Below are 18,037 nucleotides of genomic sequence, written 5' to 3'. Positions count from 1 at the left end.
GCAGGAGCAATAATGAGACTCACAGGTGCAGGGTGTGCCACAACAGCCCTCGGGGACCAAATTTAAGAATTTCACTTCAACTATGTGCAACAAGGGAGAAAGCCCCTTTGCTGCACTCAGTCTGACTGACAAGCAATCTTCCCTGCAAGTCTTCCTAATGGCTCAGAGCAGTGGCCTTGATGCCTGTCCTTTCAGAGGGTAAATGAAAAAGCATGGTCCTTGAAGCTTTTAATCATGGCACCTCAAGCTCTTAAATGCTCCAAAGACCGGATTATAGAGGGACACATGGAAGAACCAAAAAATTCCACAGAGTCCAGTCTGATTTCTGCAACTATATCTATTCTGGATCTACCCCTTGGACAGCACTATTCTATCTGATCTGATTTTGACTTTTTGCAATGAGTGGAAGTGGACAAGCTGCTTGGCAGCTGTGAAGATGCTGTGCATGATGGAGTGAGGGGGTGTTTCACTGAAAGGCAGGTCTCAATTTGTCCCACAGTGCCCAATGATCTTACAAGAAGATTGCAAGCAGTTTTGAAATGTCTTGACCAAAGCACTATTGCTGTCCCTGCTGGAAACAAAAGCACCTTGTAATCATGCCATAAACCAAGAAGTTTTATAACAAGCCCTCTCCTCTACCAAACTGCCACTGTAAATAGAAGAATGGAGATCTCCACCTCCACTAAAATGAACAAAGCTGTAGATCTGGGTTTAAAAGGTAAGGGAGATATGATTACACTTTACAAGCCACCTGCACATCTTGAGTAAACTACTATTTAATTGAATCACTCTTCTGAAATTTCCTTTAAAGAAAAAGAAAGATACTGACTCATTATGGTTTCTTTGATCCTTTCCAACACAAGCAGCTATATGAAACAAGTAATTTTCCTTCCCTGGGTCCTCCCCTATTTGCTTCCTGAAGTGTCAGCCTGCTCCAGTAGACTGTCCCTGCTTGTGACATCATACTGTTTATCCTACCTATCATCTCTGTTAAAGATGCAACAGTTCTGATTAAACTACTAATGAGGTATGTCTCCTGCCATGGGTGGGTAAATCATGTCTACCAAGGCACAGCAAAGAACAACCAAATCAGGACATTGCTTGTGACTTTCCCAGTCTTCACCAGCATTTTGGGAAAGGGCTGACTTCTAATACATCCTGTTCTGTCTACATCCCCTCAGAAATGACAGTCAAACCTAATGTTGTCCAAAGCCCTTTTATGCTGAAGCATCTCTTTCTTGAGAAATTTCATACTTAAAAGTTCATTTAAATATTCTTCTGCATGTGCATGATATTTACACTCCCTCCATGCTTGTGAACTACAGAGGAAAAGTTAATAGTAGTTTAATAACACACTAAGGTGATGGTAACAAAAGCAAAGCTACAGCTTTCCATAACATTAGATTTACTATATTAAGCTTTTAATACTGCAAGAGATTAACAGTGACAGATTCTCTTGTAGAGTAGCAAAAGCTATTGCAATTCTTGCAACTTTCACATTAATCACATTTAAACATGCTGCTAACAGATGGGCACCATGGAGTGCTAGGTCTCTCACAAGCCAGTACTAACAAAAAGAATGTCTGAGAGATCTTGTGGCTTCTACAGTTCAGAGGGATTGTATATCCAGGCACCTTGTTATTGTTTTCATTGTATATTATCTAGGATTATTAGAAAAGCTCAAGTTAAATAGATGACAGACTTCAGCATACGTGAGCAGGAGGGGAGAGGAAGGGGGGCAGAAAGAGTAAAAACAAGACCACCCACACAAAGTTCCTCTAAGTCCACATTTCACGTGCATGATCATGATTTTTCCACTACACAGGGCAAGCATTAGGTTATGCAGTGCAACTTCTCCTCTGGCACTACTACCTGCAAAACCTTTCCCCAAAGCCAGACACAAGCCCAAGCTGTGAAAAATGAGCTGCCAGGTTCAAACCTGGCTGGACAGAGAATGACAGTGTGTCCTCCCTCCCCTTTCATTAGTGCAGATGTCAGGTTCAGGTGGCCCTTTCTGACTGAAGCTGGGAGAGCACCTGAAGAAAACCAGCGTTAGAACTTGGCACCCAGAGAGAATGTAGATGTTTAATAAACTTCCCAGGACTGTTTTTTAATTAAACCAAGTCCCAAGGTAAAACCTCATCTTTACATGACTGTAATTAACCAGGACAAACTGTCTGTAAGGGAAGAAAGCTCAATCTCCTCTGTGAGCCAAACCTCAAAAGAAAGACTGGCAATTGCAAACTCAGTCCAACCTAAGGTTAGTCCTCACAGAGTAGGGCCTGCAGATCTCCTCAGTTCCAGCCTGCAAGGACTCCTGCTCGCTGAAAAGTGAGTCTGGAGAATCCCACCTGGGGGTACTGCCTTCATGTGGCACCTGAGAGCATTTGCCCATGCAGGACAGAAGCACTCCTGATGTGGAAGGGTCTCGGCCTTGCAGATTGACTGTCATTTACAAACCAGGTCTGTGTGTCATGGATCTACCACCCCACAACCCAACTTGCTCTCACTGCTTGTGTGATAACTGCTCTGAGAGGAAGGATGTGCTGTCACTCGGCCACAGACCTGAGAAGAGAGTGACAAAAAGCCTGTGGCAGTACCCACTTCACACTGTGACATTCATAGAACTTAAGGGATTTATCTGAACTAGAAACTTCCTCTGCTCACGAGTGAAAGACAGGCTCACCTTTGAACAGGATGGATGGCCCAAAGTTTAGAGTGCTAACACTGGGTGATCTGAACGGCACTAACCACCTCCCCCAAGCTGTCATGAAAAGTTGGTGGATGAATCCAGGTCCCCTAGGCAGCAGCATTTTAGGGTCCTCCTTCTCAGTTCCAGCCTGCAAAACTAAACATTCTCAGCTCACTGAGGAGGAGCTCAGCACCTGGATGGGTATGAGTCTGCTCTACACACCTACCTACCACTGACAGATAGGAGCAGAGTCCACCTAAAAGCTGTTTTCTGTGTTTCCTCATAAACCACATTCCAGTGTCCACAACGTGTTTGGCCAGGACCACACTGACATGGGGCTTCCAGGGAGCAGAATTCACAGGATACTCACAACCGACCACCATGACTCCAAAACATAGCAGAAAAAAGGCTGTACAGATATGAAAGGAAAATTCAGGTGAGCTTCCACAAGCTCTACAAATTTGTAAAATGTTCCTGTAGTGCTATCAGGGCACAAAGTAGTAGAAAGAACTCTGTACTATGTCAATGAAAATAATATTGGTATATAATTCAGCATCCTCATACGCAAGAAATATGAACTGAAAGGAAAAACAGGAATTACTTTGACACTGGAGGTGTAACTTGGACAAAGAAATATTGTAGTATCAGCCAAAGTTTGTCTCAGTCAGCTCCAGCCTTCAGTACTAGAGCACTTAATTATGCTATCCAGCATTCAGCTCCAGGGCTCTGTCCATCTGGCTCATGCCACTAGAATCAAGAAGCTGCAGAAGAGCAGACTGCAGCAAACAAGGTCAGTATGTGCCAACTTCTGTAGAGACATATTTAACAAGCCCAAGGTTGGACTGTCTCAAAAGGAACAAATGCACAGGAGACACCTCTTTGTGAAAACAAATACAGCACATTCCTTCAGTGCATCTGCAAATGACACTGTGTCACAGAACCACAGAATGAACTAGGTGGGAAAAGACCTTTTGAGATCATAAAGTCCAACCTATGACCTAGACCTGCATCACTTTACCTTTCACTTACCCATCTGTTTTCCTGGAAGATTTTATTTCATTAACTTGGCTTTTCTACATTTTAATTTTATTTTTCAACCCTTGCTGTAATACAGCAGGGGCAGTTCATTCAAAAGCAAAGTCTTTACTCTTGCAAGTATGCAAGTACCAAACAGCAGAATTCCCACAACCCTAAGCAAGATGTATCTCACTTCTGATCACCCATTACACGCAGTAGAAGAGTTTCCATTAATAACATCACAATTTCTGAGTCCAAACGAAGCTTCCATTGAGAGAAGGAGGGAATGGGAAAGAAGTGAACTCAACAATGAGACGCTTTTGGATGAAGATACAAATTCAAAACAAGCAAAAAACAAGATACATCAATTACCTTCAATTTTGCCTATGTAATGAGAGAAATATTTTCTCTCATTTGACCAGTTTGCTGCTAATGTGGCTGTAAATTTCCTCTTCCATTTACCAAGCTTTTCTAATCTCAGTTATCAATATGATCTTGTCCAATCTTTCCACTGGTCTTCTGTTATCTAGATAGGCATTTCTCTCTGTATGTGTGTCTGTGTATAGTGTGTGTGTGTGTGTGTGTGTGTGTGTGTGTGTGTGTGTATGTGTGAACACAAACTTATTCCTCCCCTAGTGAAACACAGAATTTTGAGGAAGAATCTCTTCTTGTTTTTCTTCCTCACTGAGGAAAACCTATTTCAATTGTTGTTCAAAAAGGTCTGCACAAAAATGGGCACACTTATTTTAACCTTTTAGTCTCACAGTCCAAGATATTGCTTATCAAGACAGATCTAAAGCCAAAGAAGACTCATAAAGGAAATAATCAGCCTGAGCTATGATATTTTGCAGTTCACTCTTATTTTCTTTAACTAATTGCCATTCTACTGGGTTTTTAAGAACAAGCAGATAAATGAAACGTACTTTTAATCTACACTAATAATCTGTGTTAAGTTCCACTTGGACAATTTCATAAATGGTCACATTATAGCTGCTGAATGTAGCTGTAACCCATTCACTCATTTACAGACACAGTACTTCTCAAACACAGGTGCTCATTTTCATATGTGCCTGTAGGCACATGATTTTATTGTTGTATCTGAGAGAGAATCACACTCTAAATTGTGTGTGTATTGACAGAGGTCCCTAAAAATATTTACAGCACAAACTGGGTAAATACCCTAGGTCATACTTCATTCTGGACACTGATTCACATCAGCTAACAGAGATCTATAATTAATGATAAACCTTCAGGTGAGCCTCCTAGTCTCCCTTAGCAGGGTTTTGTCCAGAGCAGAGCTTACCCAACCTCTGTCTTGGCACCAAGGCTATATCAAGCCTGTGGCAGCTGTAACAGAGGCCTAAAAATACTACAGAATAAAGAAGTAGTGATACTTATTTTAGAATATTAGCAGAGTAATGATTGCCACAAAATACACTTCAGCCACAGTGCAATTTGAAAGTACAGGAGCTTAAACCAGTGCTTTTAATGTGCCAGGCACAATGAGTGCATTTACAACATCTATTAAAAGCAGGTTATGTTTGGGGGAGGGGGATAATTACATCTTAGCAGGTAGTTTATTAACTGAACAAGACAGCACCACATTAAAGATAATCAATGGAGAATAAACCGCAGTTGTAAAAATTAATACTGTTCATTCACACCATGAAGGGAGTGAGGGGGTGGTGTCTGTGCTATTAAGACAGAAGTAAAAGTATAGCCCCTGTGAAACCACCACGAGAAGAGGAGTAAAGGACAGGATGGCACAAAATGAAAGTCATTCAAGGCGTAAGTTTCAAAAAAAAACAATACTGAAATTGAAAAGAAATAATCAGCAATTCTGGAGGGGAAAGAGGAATTCGAACAACCAGTTTTGCAAACAGTGGAACTAATGAAGCCTGGTTTTCTCCAGCTTTTATGTCATGCAAAGACTGACTTTCACATTGAAGTAAATGTGAACTCCAACTGGAGCATTTTTTTTTATTAGATTGGAACATTTATAAGGGATTCCTTCCCCAGTGGATTTTCTAGTTTCTAATAAAGAACAAGACCTTCCTCCAAATGCAGTAGGAATAATCTGTCCTCTCCTTTACCTGGCAGCCTCTTTTATGATTTCTACATTGTGGCAATGTAGTTGAAATTGTAGCTGAGTAACAAATATAAAAATCCTGAATGGCTGGTGTGAGATACCCAGGCACACCCACCTACCTCCCTGCTATTCACACAGAATGTGCTATTCCTTAATACTTGTTTTGGATAAGAAGCAAGACTAAAACAGTGCTGCGAGGATAATCCAACTTATGGGGGAAATTTTTTTGGCATGCTAACCATGTGCAAGGCTTCAGGCAATTTTCTGCAGAGACCAAGACCTCAGGCTCCTGCAGCAATACTTGTTGCAAGGAATAGTCAACACAGGAGGGGAGGTGAGATCTCCTCAGTGTGCTGAGATAGGAGCCTCTGTGATGATTTTAACTGCTGGGGTAGAGGAGGGCCAGAGGAGCTGAGTTTAGCACAGCCTGAAGCACAAGAACCAGTCAGAAGCTGGTTTGGATAAGTATGAGAAAGTCATCCCCCCAAAAAAATACAAGAAAGAAAAAAAGCTTGCATTAAAAATTTGGGCTGTGCAGAGCTATGCAGTTTCCAGGGTTAAGGCTGGCCATGTGAAAGTCAGTGGTCAATCCATGACATATGATTTCTTTTCTTAGAAATTAATTAAGATCCATCTCCTGCCTCTCCTCCTGTATACAACACTTAACCAAAAACCACTTCACCAAAGAAAAGACCATGCCTATGACAAGAATAGGCCCTCTTTTTCCTGCAAGTAAATGAACTTTACAAGGTGAAAAAATGGAACTGGGTAGTATCCATTCTTTGGACTGATTCTGATTTGCATAGTGAGCATTAAATCATAATTAATCTCTTGCTTCACTTAAAATTGAATCACCCCTTATCATAGATCACTAGATCACTAAGTAGTGGATGCAGTGAAACATGTATAGCATCTTAAAAAAGTTTGCCTCTGAGCATCACAGTGAATAACTGCTGCCTATCTTGAGTTTCATCATCCAGAAGATCTGATTTCTGCAATCATGGACAGTTATAGGCTTCTGAAGAGAACAATGCTTGGCAATGCCTTTTTGGGGAAAAAAAAATCAGGCAAAATTGAGCATGCACAGAGAGCCCAGTTTTGCCTTTAAAGCAATCCAAAGTCTCTGGATAGACTGGAATTTTTCAGTGCACCTTACATATTCTGCTCCTAAGAATGACCCAATTCTGTAGCCACTGATACACACATCTTCAAGAAGGATTAGCACCTTTTCCTCCCCAGCTCACTCTCTGTCCAGGTCAACTTAAAAATCTGTTCAAGCATTGTCAAGATAACAAAAAACACTTTGAAAAGGCGGGGGGAAAATCTGCAGAGGCCTAAAGACTCTGTGCATTTTTATAGCACAAACACACGCTCATTCCCCTTAATCACATGCACACACTTGCAAGGCATCTCCACCAAACTTTCTCAGGGATTTGGTCTGAGTGGCTGTAGTTCAAAGTCCAACTGCCTTGGCAGCTGAAAAGAAAGAGAAAACCATGGTGGCTTTGTAAGAATTACAGTGATCTTATTAAAAAAAAGTATGTCACTCTCTGCTGGGACTTAACATGGCAGTGCCACGCAGCACTCATTGAATTGAGCAGCATTTCAAGCACACAGCTCCTGGTATAATAAGACTACAGGCTTAATTAGGTTCCTATCAGTATTGCTTTTTTCCTGCCTTCAGCCAAGAAGGTATAAGAAAAGATTGTCCAATACAGATACTGCAATTTAAAGTCTCAAGTTAAGAACACAGTGGGTGTATATCTACTATAAAATCTACCCTAAAAACATGCCAGTTGTTAAACTAAGCAGTGCATTAGAAGCAGTTAGATATAATGAGAATGTAAATGGAAAGAATTCTAAGGAGATATTTCAGCTAAAAACAGCATACACACTATGCTATCTTTTATTTTAATCATGCTTTAAGCCCTGCCTTTTTGAACTTTTTATAAATTCTGCTATCTCCCTTTGCAGTTACTTACATATTGGTATATAAATTCAAAGACGAGAAGCAATTAGGAATGAAGCGAAGACTCCCTCTCTTGATGCTAATACATCAAAGGAAGTGAAAAAAACCTTCCCCCCTCATACACACTGGGTAACACAGAGAGTTTCTGCTCTTCACAGCCTAATAGCTCAAGTAGCTCCAATGGAGAGTCTGATGTCAGCCTCTGATTACATGGAGATGCCAGCAATTGGAAAGAGCAGCTTCTGAGAAATCCCAGCCCTCTGACTCTGGCGACCACGCAACCCTGCAACAATGCATTTCAAACACACACATGTATTACTCACATCAGCTGGCTCTATTTTTTGCCCACTTTGGAGATCACAACATTGCTATGAAGAGTTCCCTGGGAGTGTCTGCTTGATTTAGGTACATGTGTGAAGGAAATGTGTCAGATCAGGGGCTTTTTTAAACAGTTGTCGCTCCCCTGTACCCGATCTCTTTTGCTGTCCACTTTAGAGAGAGGAAGAGCCAGGGCTGCCTTTAAACAGACACACTTCAGAAGTCTGCTTTTGTCTGAATGGAGAAGAAGAGGTTGGGACTGGCTCATGGCAGGGATCAGTAAGGACTGTTCTCACTCTTTTTCTGCACCTTTGCACATCTTTGCCAGATCAGCCTAATCCAATCCTCAGAACAGGTAAACCTATGTAAGAAATGCCAACAAAACCTGATTGTGCTGATTCAGAACAGCAGCTGAGTGGCACCCTGAAATTGGGTATTTATATTTCCTTCCTGCAAGTCCTTCCCACAAGTCCTTCCCTCAGTCCAAGGACATTTGAGAACTGTGCAAGAGTTTTTTGGAAACACTCCAGGCCCTTCATCTTTCAAAAAGGAAAACTAACATCTCTTATACATCTGAATCAACAGGTGAATGACCTCCCCATGCCCTCAGCAAGTTACCAGAGTCCATTTATTTCTTAATCACCATATCTCCCCTGTACGAGCAGGGAAACTAACCAAAAGTAGGAATGACTCCATTAATTTCACTGGAACATTTATCTTATATTTCTGTATGAACACAAACATGCTATTAAGGCTTTTAAATAGAAGCATGGAGTTTTAAAAGGGGCTGTAGGAAGAATTTCTGTTAAACCATTAGACCCACAGTAAGTTCATGTCTCTTACAGATCTGGTTCTATTTTCTCTGCAGTTTTGCTCCCTGTGTAAAGGAGACCTTATTGGTTTTAAAGGAGCTAAAACATTTCCAGCAGAATTTCTAATAAACCCACTGGAGACTCTTGCTTGGCTCTTGAGCATGAGCAAGAAAGAAGCTGCAGTAACTACTATGATATTACACAGATGTGTAGCTGCAGTGAGGTGGAAATCAAGCACTGAATGTTTTTTGATATGTTTTTTTTTTGACTGGCAAGCTCTCCATTTAGCAACAAAATCCCCAAACATTCAACCCTGGTACATTAGCTGAAGTACTATTTGTGGAATGACAAGCAAGGAGCTATAGAACAGGCTAAGGCTTTCTCAGCTACACCAGTGGAAGACCAAAGAAATTACACTCAGCAAAACTTCAGAAGATTCACACATGTATAACAGGGAATGGCTTTGGAGGAAAACCACTGCTTTCTGCTCTTCATCTGTTACCAGGCTGTGCCAGACAAAGTCCAGTGAGTCTACCTGAGCCCTGAGCTCTCAGAGCCTTTCCACCCAGCATCTCTCTGGCCTTGGCAGAACAAAGGATTTTACACTATGCTTTTATCTGCAAAGAGACCAGAGTCTGCATTCCACAAGCTAACAGGACTAAAAGTGACAACCTGAGCTTTCAAAAAGTTTCATCCCTGCCAAAGCCACCTGACAAATTCCATTCCATTACCTTCTATCAGATACCAAATGCATGAAGAAAAAATACCTTAAGCAAAGCCTCTGAATGGTTGTGTTGCTGTGTTAAAGGTATTCTATCACCATGCTGTAAACAAAGATAAGGCATTTTTCTGCTAAATGACAGTACTCTAGCTAATGGTGCTCTAGCAATGTTAAGGTAAATTGGGGATGGGATCCTTAAGTGAGCAGGTTTTTCTTCCTCTGTCCCTTTGTTGTTCTGACAGCAGTAAAGGTAAGAAGGAAAGCCCATGCTTTGGCCTCCCTCTCCTTTCCACTCTGCTAATGTGCCATCAATCCTCTGCATTTAGAAGAAACCATGCACTGAGGAAATTCTCCAACATTCCCATACCCTCAGCTTGGGTTATTTACACTGATGGGCAAACTACAGGCAAGTGTACCAGAGAGGTGAGTTCTGTAACACAAATGAGCACACAGTGGCCAGCACAACACCGAGAAACCAAACCTGGCAAGTAAAGCCAAAAGCCTTTCTCCTTTTCCAAAACAATAAGTGAAGAGGTTGTGTCATTCCATTTGGGCAGGTAAAGGAAACAGAGCTGAAAGTGATGGATTACTACATCCAGTGTACAGCTGCTTTTCTTTGCAGGTTTTATTCTGCACCCAACAAAGACTTGCCAATTAATATAATTTCAGTGTACAAAATGAGCCCTGAGTACATCCTCTTGCTTCATGTCCCCCAGGTTACATTAGTGTGCATCTCTAAAATTGTAACTACCCTCACACTTAGACTCACTAACTATAGATGGACAATAATACAAAATTGAAGGAAGCTAGGAATCTCTTCTGTTTTGTCTCCAGCAGTATCTGAGATATTTTTGTGTAAACATATCCAATCCATGGTGATCTACAGCTGCACCTCAGTACCACAGAAAATCCATACCATGAAAATTGCACTTTCAATCTCAAGGCTCTCGAGAAGCTGAGATAAAGTGCAACACTTATCTTCCCAACATGGATGCTTTTTTTCTTTCAAGTTGCATCTACTCTTTAAGGTCTTATATACCTCCCTGAAGATGTCTGCAAGGATGCTCAGCAATCCTAAGCCTGGGATGGCCTTACAATGCAACTGAATTCTGAGATGGAAGCATGGTAATTTCTTGATTACATTTCAGCAGCAATTGAGACTTCACCGCATTGAGTAAAGGAAGAGGAGGTGCATTTTCTGATGAGCTTTGGCTCCAATATATGTTTTGTAAAAATGGTAGGACTGTGGCAGAAAATACACAAAAAACCTTATAAGGGATTAAACATTTCCCTGCAGTGCTCAAAACCCAAACAGAAAAGTGTTACACCAGTGTGGCTAAAAGCCACACCAACAAAAACCTCAAACCAAACAAAATCAAAACAAAACCACCTAAAAGGCATAAGGAAAGAGACTAAAACCAAGAGTGAAACTTGCCAGGCTGTTCTCAGTAACCAACTTCAATCAAACAGAATAAATTAATGCAGAGTCTAAAATTATAAAGAATCAGTTGAGAGCTGTCTTTTTTATCTCAGTACTGACACTTCAGGAAAAGAGAAAATCCTATAGAGGAGCTCACTGTAGAGATCCAAGGGCCTCTGAAGAGCAGAGTAACACGGGAGATCCCCACACTTGGGAGCAGCTGCATCACTGACTGTTAGCAAACAGCAAAATCAGGAATGGAAAAGCAATGAAGATACGGCAGGCAACTTCTGGAAACCATACAGCTTTTAGAAAGATTGGCTACTGGTAACACATTGATGCTTTTGAAAAAAAAAAGCCTGGAATGTGTGGAATTCTCTGGGATGCCAGGGTGCAAAAAGGATCTCATTAGCTAGGGCTTTCAAAATCTGCTGCCCGGTTGTTGCCTATTATTCAGAAAGCAAGTTGGCTTACATCATCAATTTCTGTAAAGTACAATATTCCACTTAAACTGCCAGATCTCTAGTCCCCTAGACTGAGAAATCACCCTTCCAAATAACCATGGAGGCACTGAGTCTCAAGTCTACAACACACTAGTCCAGCATTTCTGTGTTTCTATATTACCAAGATAATCAAGTGTCTAATAAAAAAACTGGGCAGTACCACACTGCCAACAAGAAAACTCTACAGAACATCCAGACTGACAACAATTATGTTATTCCTACGTGGTTCTGCTTTAGAAGCAGACCCTGGAACTGCTCGTGATGAAAAGCAGTGGAGTGGCAGAAGGGCAAAGTAGTTAGTTCAGGAGCTGAGCAGGAAAGCATTTCTCACTGTTGTTTCTCTTATATTCAGAGGATGGGAAAGGATTCATATTTGCAAGATGCTGGCTGGCCAGAGGCTTAAAAGAAAGATGAAAGGACAAGCAGCATCTGGGGAGGCAGAGGTGAGGGACCTTGAGTTTTTGAAGATGACCTGCTTGTAACTACCCAGAATCCACCCTTTGTTGTGCCTAACAAAGTTTTCCAATCACACTAAACAGTGATGAAAACAAAGGCAACACATAGGTAAATACCTTTACCAGTATCTTAGTAGAGAACTTTAAATAATTTTCTTAAAGCAGAGTATACACATACTTGCAAATGTTCACCATTGCAACAGCAACAGAGCTGAGAATGTTAAGGCCTTGTGAAAATGACAGCAGTAGTGATAAGCATTACTGGAAAAATGCCATTTTTAATTAATTTTAATTCTTCATTAATATTCCCTGAATCCAACATAGATGCTTTAATATAATGATACATAATTTTCAGTATAATTTACAACATTATTATGCAAAACTGTATTATATGCTATTTTCAAGATAACTCCTTTCCTGCTCCCCTTCCCCTTGGTATCATCTCTGCAATTGCCAAGGAATGGCATTCTGGGCAAGGAATGCCCCTCTAACCACTGGCTCCAATAGCTCTTGAGATGGCATTAGCCCATAATTTCCTTTTTCTAAGTGTCCACAGGGGAATCTCAGAATACATCTGGCTTATGAGGCCTGGAGAAAAAGGCCTTCCATTGTCACAGCTCAGTATGTGCGGTGTGTTCAGTAGCATTATTCTCAAATCACTGTACTACATTTGAAGTTGGAATATAAAGATTGTCTCACTGTGGCAAGATAGGCTAGTAGTTTTAAACCGAATATTTGAAAAACTTGTGGTTGGGCTGCACTGTCCTGGTGTTAACATCCCAGTACACGGTGTTTCAATCAATGCACCAATAAGCCCAGCCCCTCCAGGCTCATAACATGCAATAAATTCAATGCAGCCATTACAGTCATGCCATGGGTGGGGTGGCTGCATGACTGTCACCAGCTTGTTCCTTGTGGTTGTGAGTCCAAACCTCCAGCCAGTTCTGAATTATTCTTAGATGTGTCATTTGGGCTGGACAGCTAAAAGACAGCCCTGAGGCCATCCCATCATTTCCATGCTCACCACAGGAGATAGAAATCAGTATGCCTTAATGTGATGCTGATCAGGTCCTGGGCAGATCTGTGACCACCTGAGATTGCTCTCTTGGTTTCAAAAAACAACTGGGTGTAGTAACTTGAGTGTAATACTTTCAGGAGTGAATTATGTAGGCACTTCATGCATAAAACAAACATTAGCATAGTCTTGCTGAAAGTAATAATGAAGGAGAAGGCGTCAGCCCAGAGAGGAGCAAGCACACTGTCATTATACACTCCAGGGAAGATGGGCAGCTTCCAGCCAGGCACTTTTATCTGTCCTGGGGAACAGTGAGCGGTCTGCAGGACAGAGGGAGCATTGCTGTGGGTGCGTATGGATTTTGGGGGAATGTGAGGAGATAACGTGTACAGTGGTGCTGTTCAGCTCTGGGTCTCAGCTGAGATGTTCAGATGCAGCACTGTGTAAATGCAGCTCTGCTGATCCAACACTGGAGGGGGAATAAAAGCAGCCAGAGGAGGCAAAGAAGTTGACTGTTCATGTACATTGGATTGTACTGAGGCTTTCACCTCCAGGGAAGATGTGGTACAGTGAGCATGGAGAGAGGTGATGAGGACAGGGAGGTGTGCTCTGAGCAGCTGCACAGCTGCAGGCAAGACACACACCTACAGGAGGATGGGTGGGGGCAAAGCCAGCGTTGTGGAGGATCCCTTGCCTGGCCAGACCTAGGGACATCTGCAGATCTATCAGTGGCACTGTGCTGTACACAAGAGGAAGGAGGAACAGCTGGCAAACACAGGGAAGATCATGGCCAAAAATTTCTCTCCTCTTAAGGAGAGAAGGATTTAAAAGAAAACCAAACACTAAAAAAATTTATCATCACAGGGATAAAGCCAGACTCTCTAATTAAGCAGATGACATAACTGTGCTGTAATATCAAGATTTTGCTCTGTGATTTGCAAACAAGCTGCACTTGCACAATCCCGAAAGAAAAAAGCCATACAGATTAGAACAGCTAAGCTCTGCTCTCACTTACATTAGTATATACCCACACTTACTCAGCTCAAAAGACTCAGCTCAAAAGATGAGAATGTGATACGAGGAGTTTCATTTCCTCAGACAGTTCCCTCACGAGCCCAGCCAAGCCTCCTTCTCACTGCAGTTTCCAATCACAGCCCAGCACTCTACTCTGATTACACTCATGCTGAAACCACAAAAAATCTCCCTCATTTTGGTCTCATCTGTGGTTGATGCACATTAATACATCCCCAGCAAAGTCACTGCCACTGTACAGATGCTGAGTATGCAGCTTAAATACCGCTGAATTCTTAAAGCTTGATTCTGTTAATCAGGACAGCTTCATTGATCCTACAAGAATTACGTATCTTTCACAATGCTCCAAAGGGGAGGAAATCCAAAGCACAAATTTTTAAATGGCATATTTATGAAAAACACCTAGAGGAGGGCATGGTCTTGCTTATACTGGTGTAAAATCACTTTGCTGTACTTAGCAGAGCTACTCAGGATTTAGAGGGGTACAGCAAAAGGCAAAAACTAAGCCAAATTCTCCTTTTAAGCCACTGCTTTTCCCGAAACAGATACTGAAAGGTCAGAACCAATACCAATCTCTGCTACTCCAGACTTCCAACCCACAGCCCTATCCATCAAAAACCCCACGTATCCACAAGTGCTCGGGAAGCGTATGCACCAGCGAGAGTACAAAATCATTACACTGCTGTGAACACGAGCCATATTCAGCAGAAATCAGCAGCTGTTACGACTACAGAGCTTTTCACTGCTTTTATAGTTTGGGTGGAGAAGAAACAGGATTCAAGCACTGCTCATAACACAAGTTGTATATTGCCTTGATCTTTATCCTCCTCCCCCTCCTCCAACCCTCCCCTCTTCGCTCTTCAGGGCCACTCTTTAAACAGAAAGAAGTCATTAGCCAAACTTCCCTCATTTTATGGCCCCGACAGTTAGGCAACGACGAAGCAATTTTATTATTTCTACTTAAGAGCGTTCGATCGGGAATTCAGAGACACTTGTAAGGGGAAGATATCTGCCGGGGAAGGGAGACAGGCCGGCAAAGGGAGAAAACCCAAATATGCCCGAGTGCGGCGGATCATCTCCATCATTCCCGGCGCCCAGCTGACAGACCTCGTCCCCCTCCCTGGCCAAACCCTTGGCTGCAGAAGATGCGTCCCGAGAGCCCCGCCAGCCAGCTCCTTACGTAAGGCACAAACCACTGACATCATCCCTCCCGCCGGCATCGCCGCGGCGCCCAGCGGCGCCCGCAGACCCGACCCGACCCGCGCCCGCCCGTTCCCTTCCCGCTCTGCTGCCCCGCCGGGGCTCCTTTCCCACCGGCTCTGCCCCAAACTTCGCACGGCAGGTGGCCAGGGGAGGCTCTCCCCGCCGGAGCCCCGCGCTGCGGTGCGCTCCATCCATCCCGCGGTGCTCCCCATCCATCCATCCCGCATTCCGCGCTACTTACGCACTGCCTCCTGCTTGGGGTCGAGGCCGCGCACGGCTCCCTGGAGGCCGGCGATGCGGCCGTGCAGCGCCCGTACGCGGCGGTGGGTACCCTGGATGTCAGCCTCGACCTCCTGGAAAAGGGTGCAGGCGTGCCGGGCCACGTCGGAGAGCTGTCGGAGGATCCGCGACAGGGCTACGTTGCTGACCGAGCAGAGGTCCAGCACCATCAGCACCGCTGCCGCCTCCCTCTCCCCGCCGCCAGCCGCCTCGGCGCCCTCGCCCGCCGTTCCCGGCTCCTCGGGCGGCGGGTCCCGCGGCGGCGGCGGCGGCTCCGCGCCCCAGCTCTCCTCCAGCACGGAGGCGGCGGGCTGCCGCCGGCACAGCCGCTGCGGCTCCACGGTCCGCTTGGCGAACGGCATGGCCGAGCCCTCGGCCGGAGCTCTCCCGGGCTCCCGCGGGCACTGGCGGGGATCGCTGCCCTCCTCCTCCTCCTCCTCCTCCTCGTCCTTCTCCTCCTGTCCGCCGCCGCTCCTTGCCCGCCGCCGTCACTCGCGGGCGGCCGCCGGCGGGCGGCTCATCGCCTCGCTCGCTCCCTGCGCGGGGCTCCTGCGCTGCGGGGCGGCCGCCGCGCCGCCGAGCATCCGCCGCCGCTGCCGCTGCCGCCGCGGGAGCCGGGGCACATCCGCGCCGCCTCGCTCGCTGCTCGCTCGCTCCCTCTCACGCCGTCCCGCTCCGGCGGCGGGTGTGAAGGGGCGGCCCGAAAACGCGGAGACAGGAATCCCGCGGCCGCGAGGAGGAGCGAGCCGCCGAGCCTCCCGCCCGGAGCGCGGCGGGGCGGGGGGGCCGGGGCGGTGCCGAGCAGCTGCCGCCGCCGCGGGGGGGCGCTGCGGGGCGGCGCCGGGAGCGGGCGGGAGGCACCGGCGGCCCCTGCCGGGCCGGGCCGGGACCGGGAGCGCGGCTCCGGGCGGGCTCTGCCTCCTCAGCCCGGCCAGCCCGCTGCCCTCCGGCAGGAGCACTGCCCGGGGGCGCAGAAGAGAGAGAAGCTGCTCCGAGGGGCAGAACGGAACCCGGCTCGGCAAGGCCCCAACTGCGGGAGGGTGGTGCCCGCCCACGGGTGTCACCTCCTGGGGCACCGTGGGGGTTGCTGCGCTCCCTGGAGTCAGGTGCACGCACTTGGGCACCGGCTTCTTAGGAGGTGTCGGGGAAAGCTGGCTTCCCGTCAGACAAGGAGCGCTGCTTCTGACGCAACACAGCTCAGCTCGCCTTCACACACTTCTGAAAGGTGAACGTGCCTAACTAGCAGGCATGAAATCTGAACGCAAACTCTAAAGGATTGGTAGTAATTGGATTCAGTAATACCACTGAAAGAGGTACTGTAAAAGGAGATCCAGGCAGATGCAGATGCAGGCACTCCACAGTTTGGAAACAGCAGCTTGTTTGCCCACTTGACCTTAACTTGTCATCCTTGCACTTGAGTGTTGTGGTACAGGCTGTCATTACATGACCACATAGAGGCAGCTTTTAATTACCTCTGGTCAAATAGCCTGAGCTGCAGAGAGCACCACTGCCAGCCTGGTGATGCCTATACCCCACGTTCTGCAGATGCAACAACCTGCTCCTGGGACAAGCTTAGGTCCAGAGGGGGGACACAGCTGCTTTCACAGAAATCAGAGCCTGAGCTGATGAACTTTGCTGGCCCTGCTGCTGGCTTTTAGCATGAATCGTTCGTGTGCCTTCCCACTTTGCCCCTGGAACGAGGAACACACCATGACAAAAAGTCAGCTCAGGTCTTTAGCTCTGGTTTCTGACTTGGCTTGAAATGGGTCCCTGCCCTATGCTTGGGCACGGAGGAAGGCACAGAGCCGGTCCCAATCTCAGCACCACTTCCCCACACTCCCTGGGGGCTTGAAATTCAGGTGTGACCCAGTGGGAGCAAGCAGGGATGTGGGAGCTGTCAGGGGTCCAAGGGAAGTGCTCAAACAGTACTAAAACTATTTATTGGACCCAAGATGAGCCACTACTAAAATCACTGGGGTATTTGTACCCCACATTGCTGAGTTTCCTCTGCAGCTGGAAGGCTTTTAGCTCTTGTAATGAAGCATGGACTGTACTCCTCTTCCTAGCTGGGGGAGTCATGATATGTTATTTATAAGCCACTGAAAGGTATTTTAATATTTCACTTGGGATTCATAAAGCAGGGGGGAACTGTTAAATTTTAATGTTTCAGAAAGAGCAGCAGCCACCCAAACTGATATGGGATCACAAGAAAAGGACCAAGAAACGGGAGTATAGCATTACCAGGCAGGAGCAGGAGATACCTCTGAGGAAATCAGCTCAGGCACTCATTTGGCCTCTCTCTCAGGAACATGGTAAGCCAGTGAACTGAGCCATAGGTGACAGGTAAAAGCTGCAAGGATTAGGATTTCAGATTGCATCTTACCACAGCCTCCCAATTGCTCTGGTCAGCTCAGACAGGACAAGAGCTGTGTGGCTCTCTTCCTTCCCTAGAAAACAGCACCTTGCTTCTGGCAGTATATCCCTACTCAACCTCAGAAAAGCCACCAGAAGC

General features: G+C 45.4%; 1 protein-coding gene across 1 annotated transcript in view; it reads right to left on the bottom strand.

Annotated features, from left to right (window-relative positions):
- NHS (NHS actin remodeling regulator) overlaps window positions 1–15,887 on the bottom strand; it is a 242,117-nt gene extending 226,230 nt beyond the window's left edge. The window contains exon 1 of the mRNA XM_058018928.1: window positions 15,488–15,887. Coding sequence (XP_057874911.1) covers window positions 15,488–15,887 — 400 coding nt within the window. The remainder of the gene's footprint in view (window positions 1–15,487) is intronic.
- Between the last annotated feature and the right edge of the window lie 2,150 nt (window positions 15,888–18,037).

The sequence above is a fragment of the Melospiza georgiana genome, chromosome 2, assembly GCF_028018845.1.
Source record: "Melospiza georgiana isolate bMelGeo1 chromosome 2, bMelGeo1.pri, whole genome shotgun sequence".
Classification (NCBI taxonomy): domain Eukaryota; kingdom Metazoa; phylum Chordata; class Aves; order Passeriformes; family Passerellidae; genus Melospiza; species Melospiza georgiana.
Note: the sequence above shows the minus strand (reverse complement) of the source record. Positions and strands in the feature narration are given on the sequence as shown.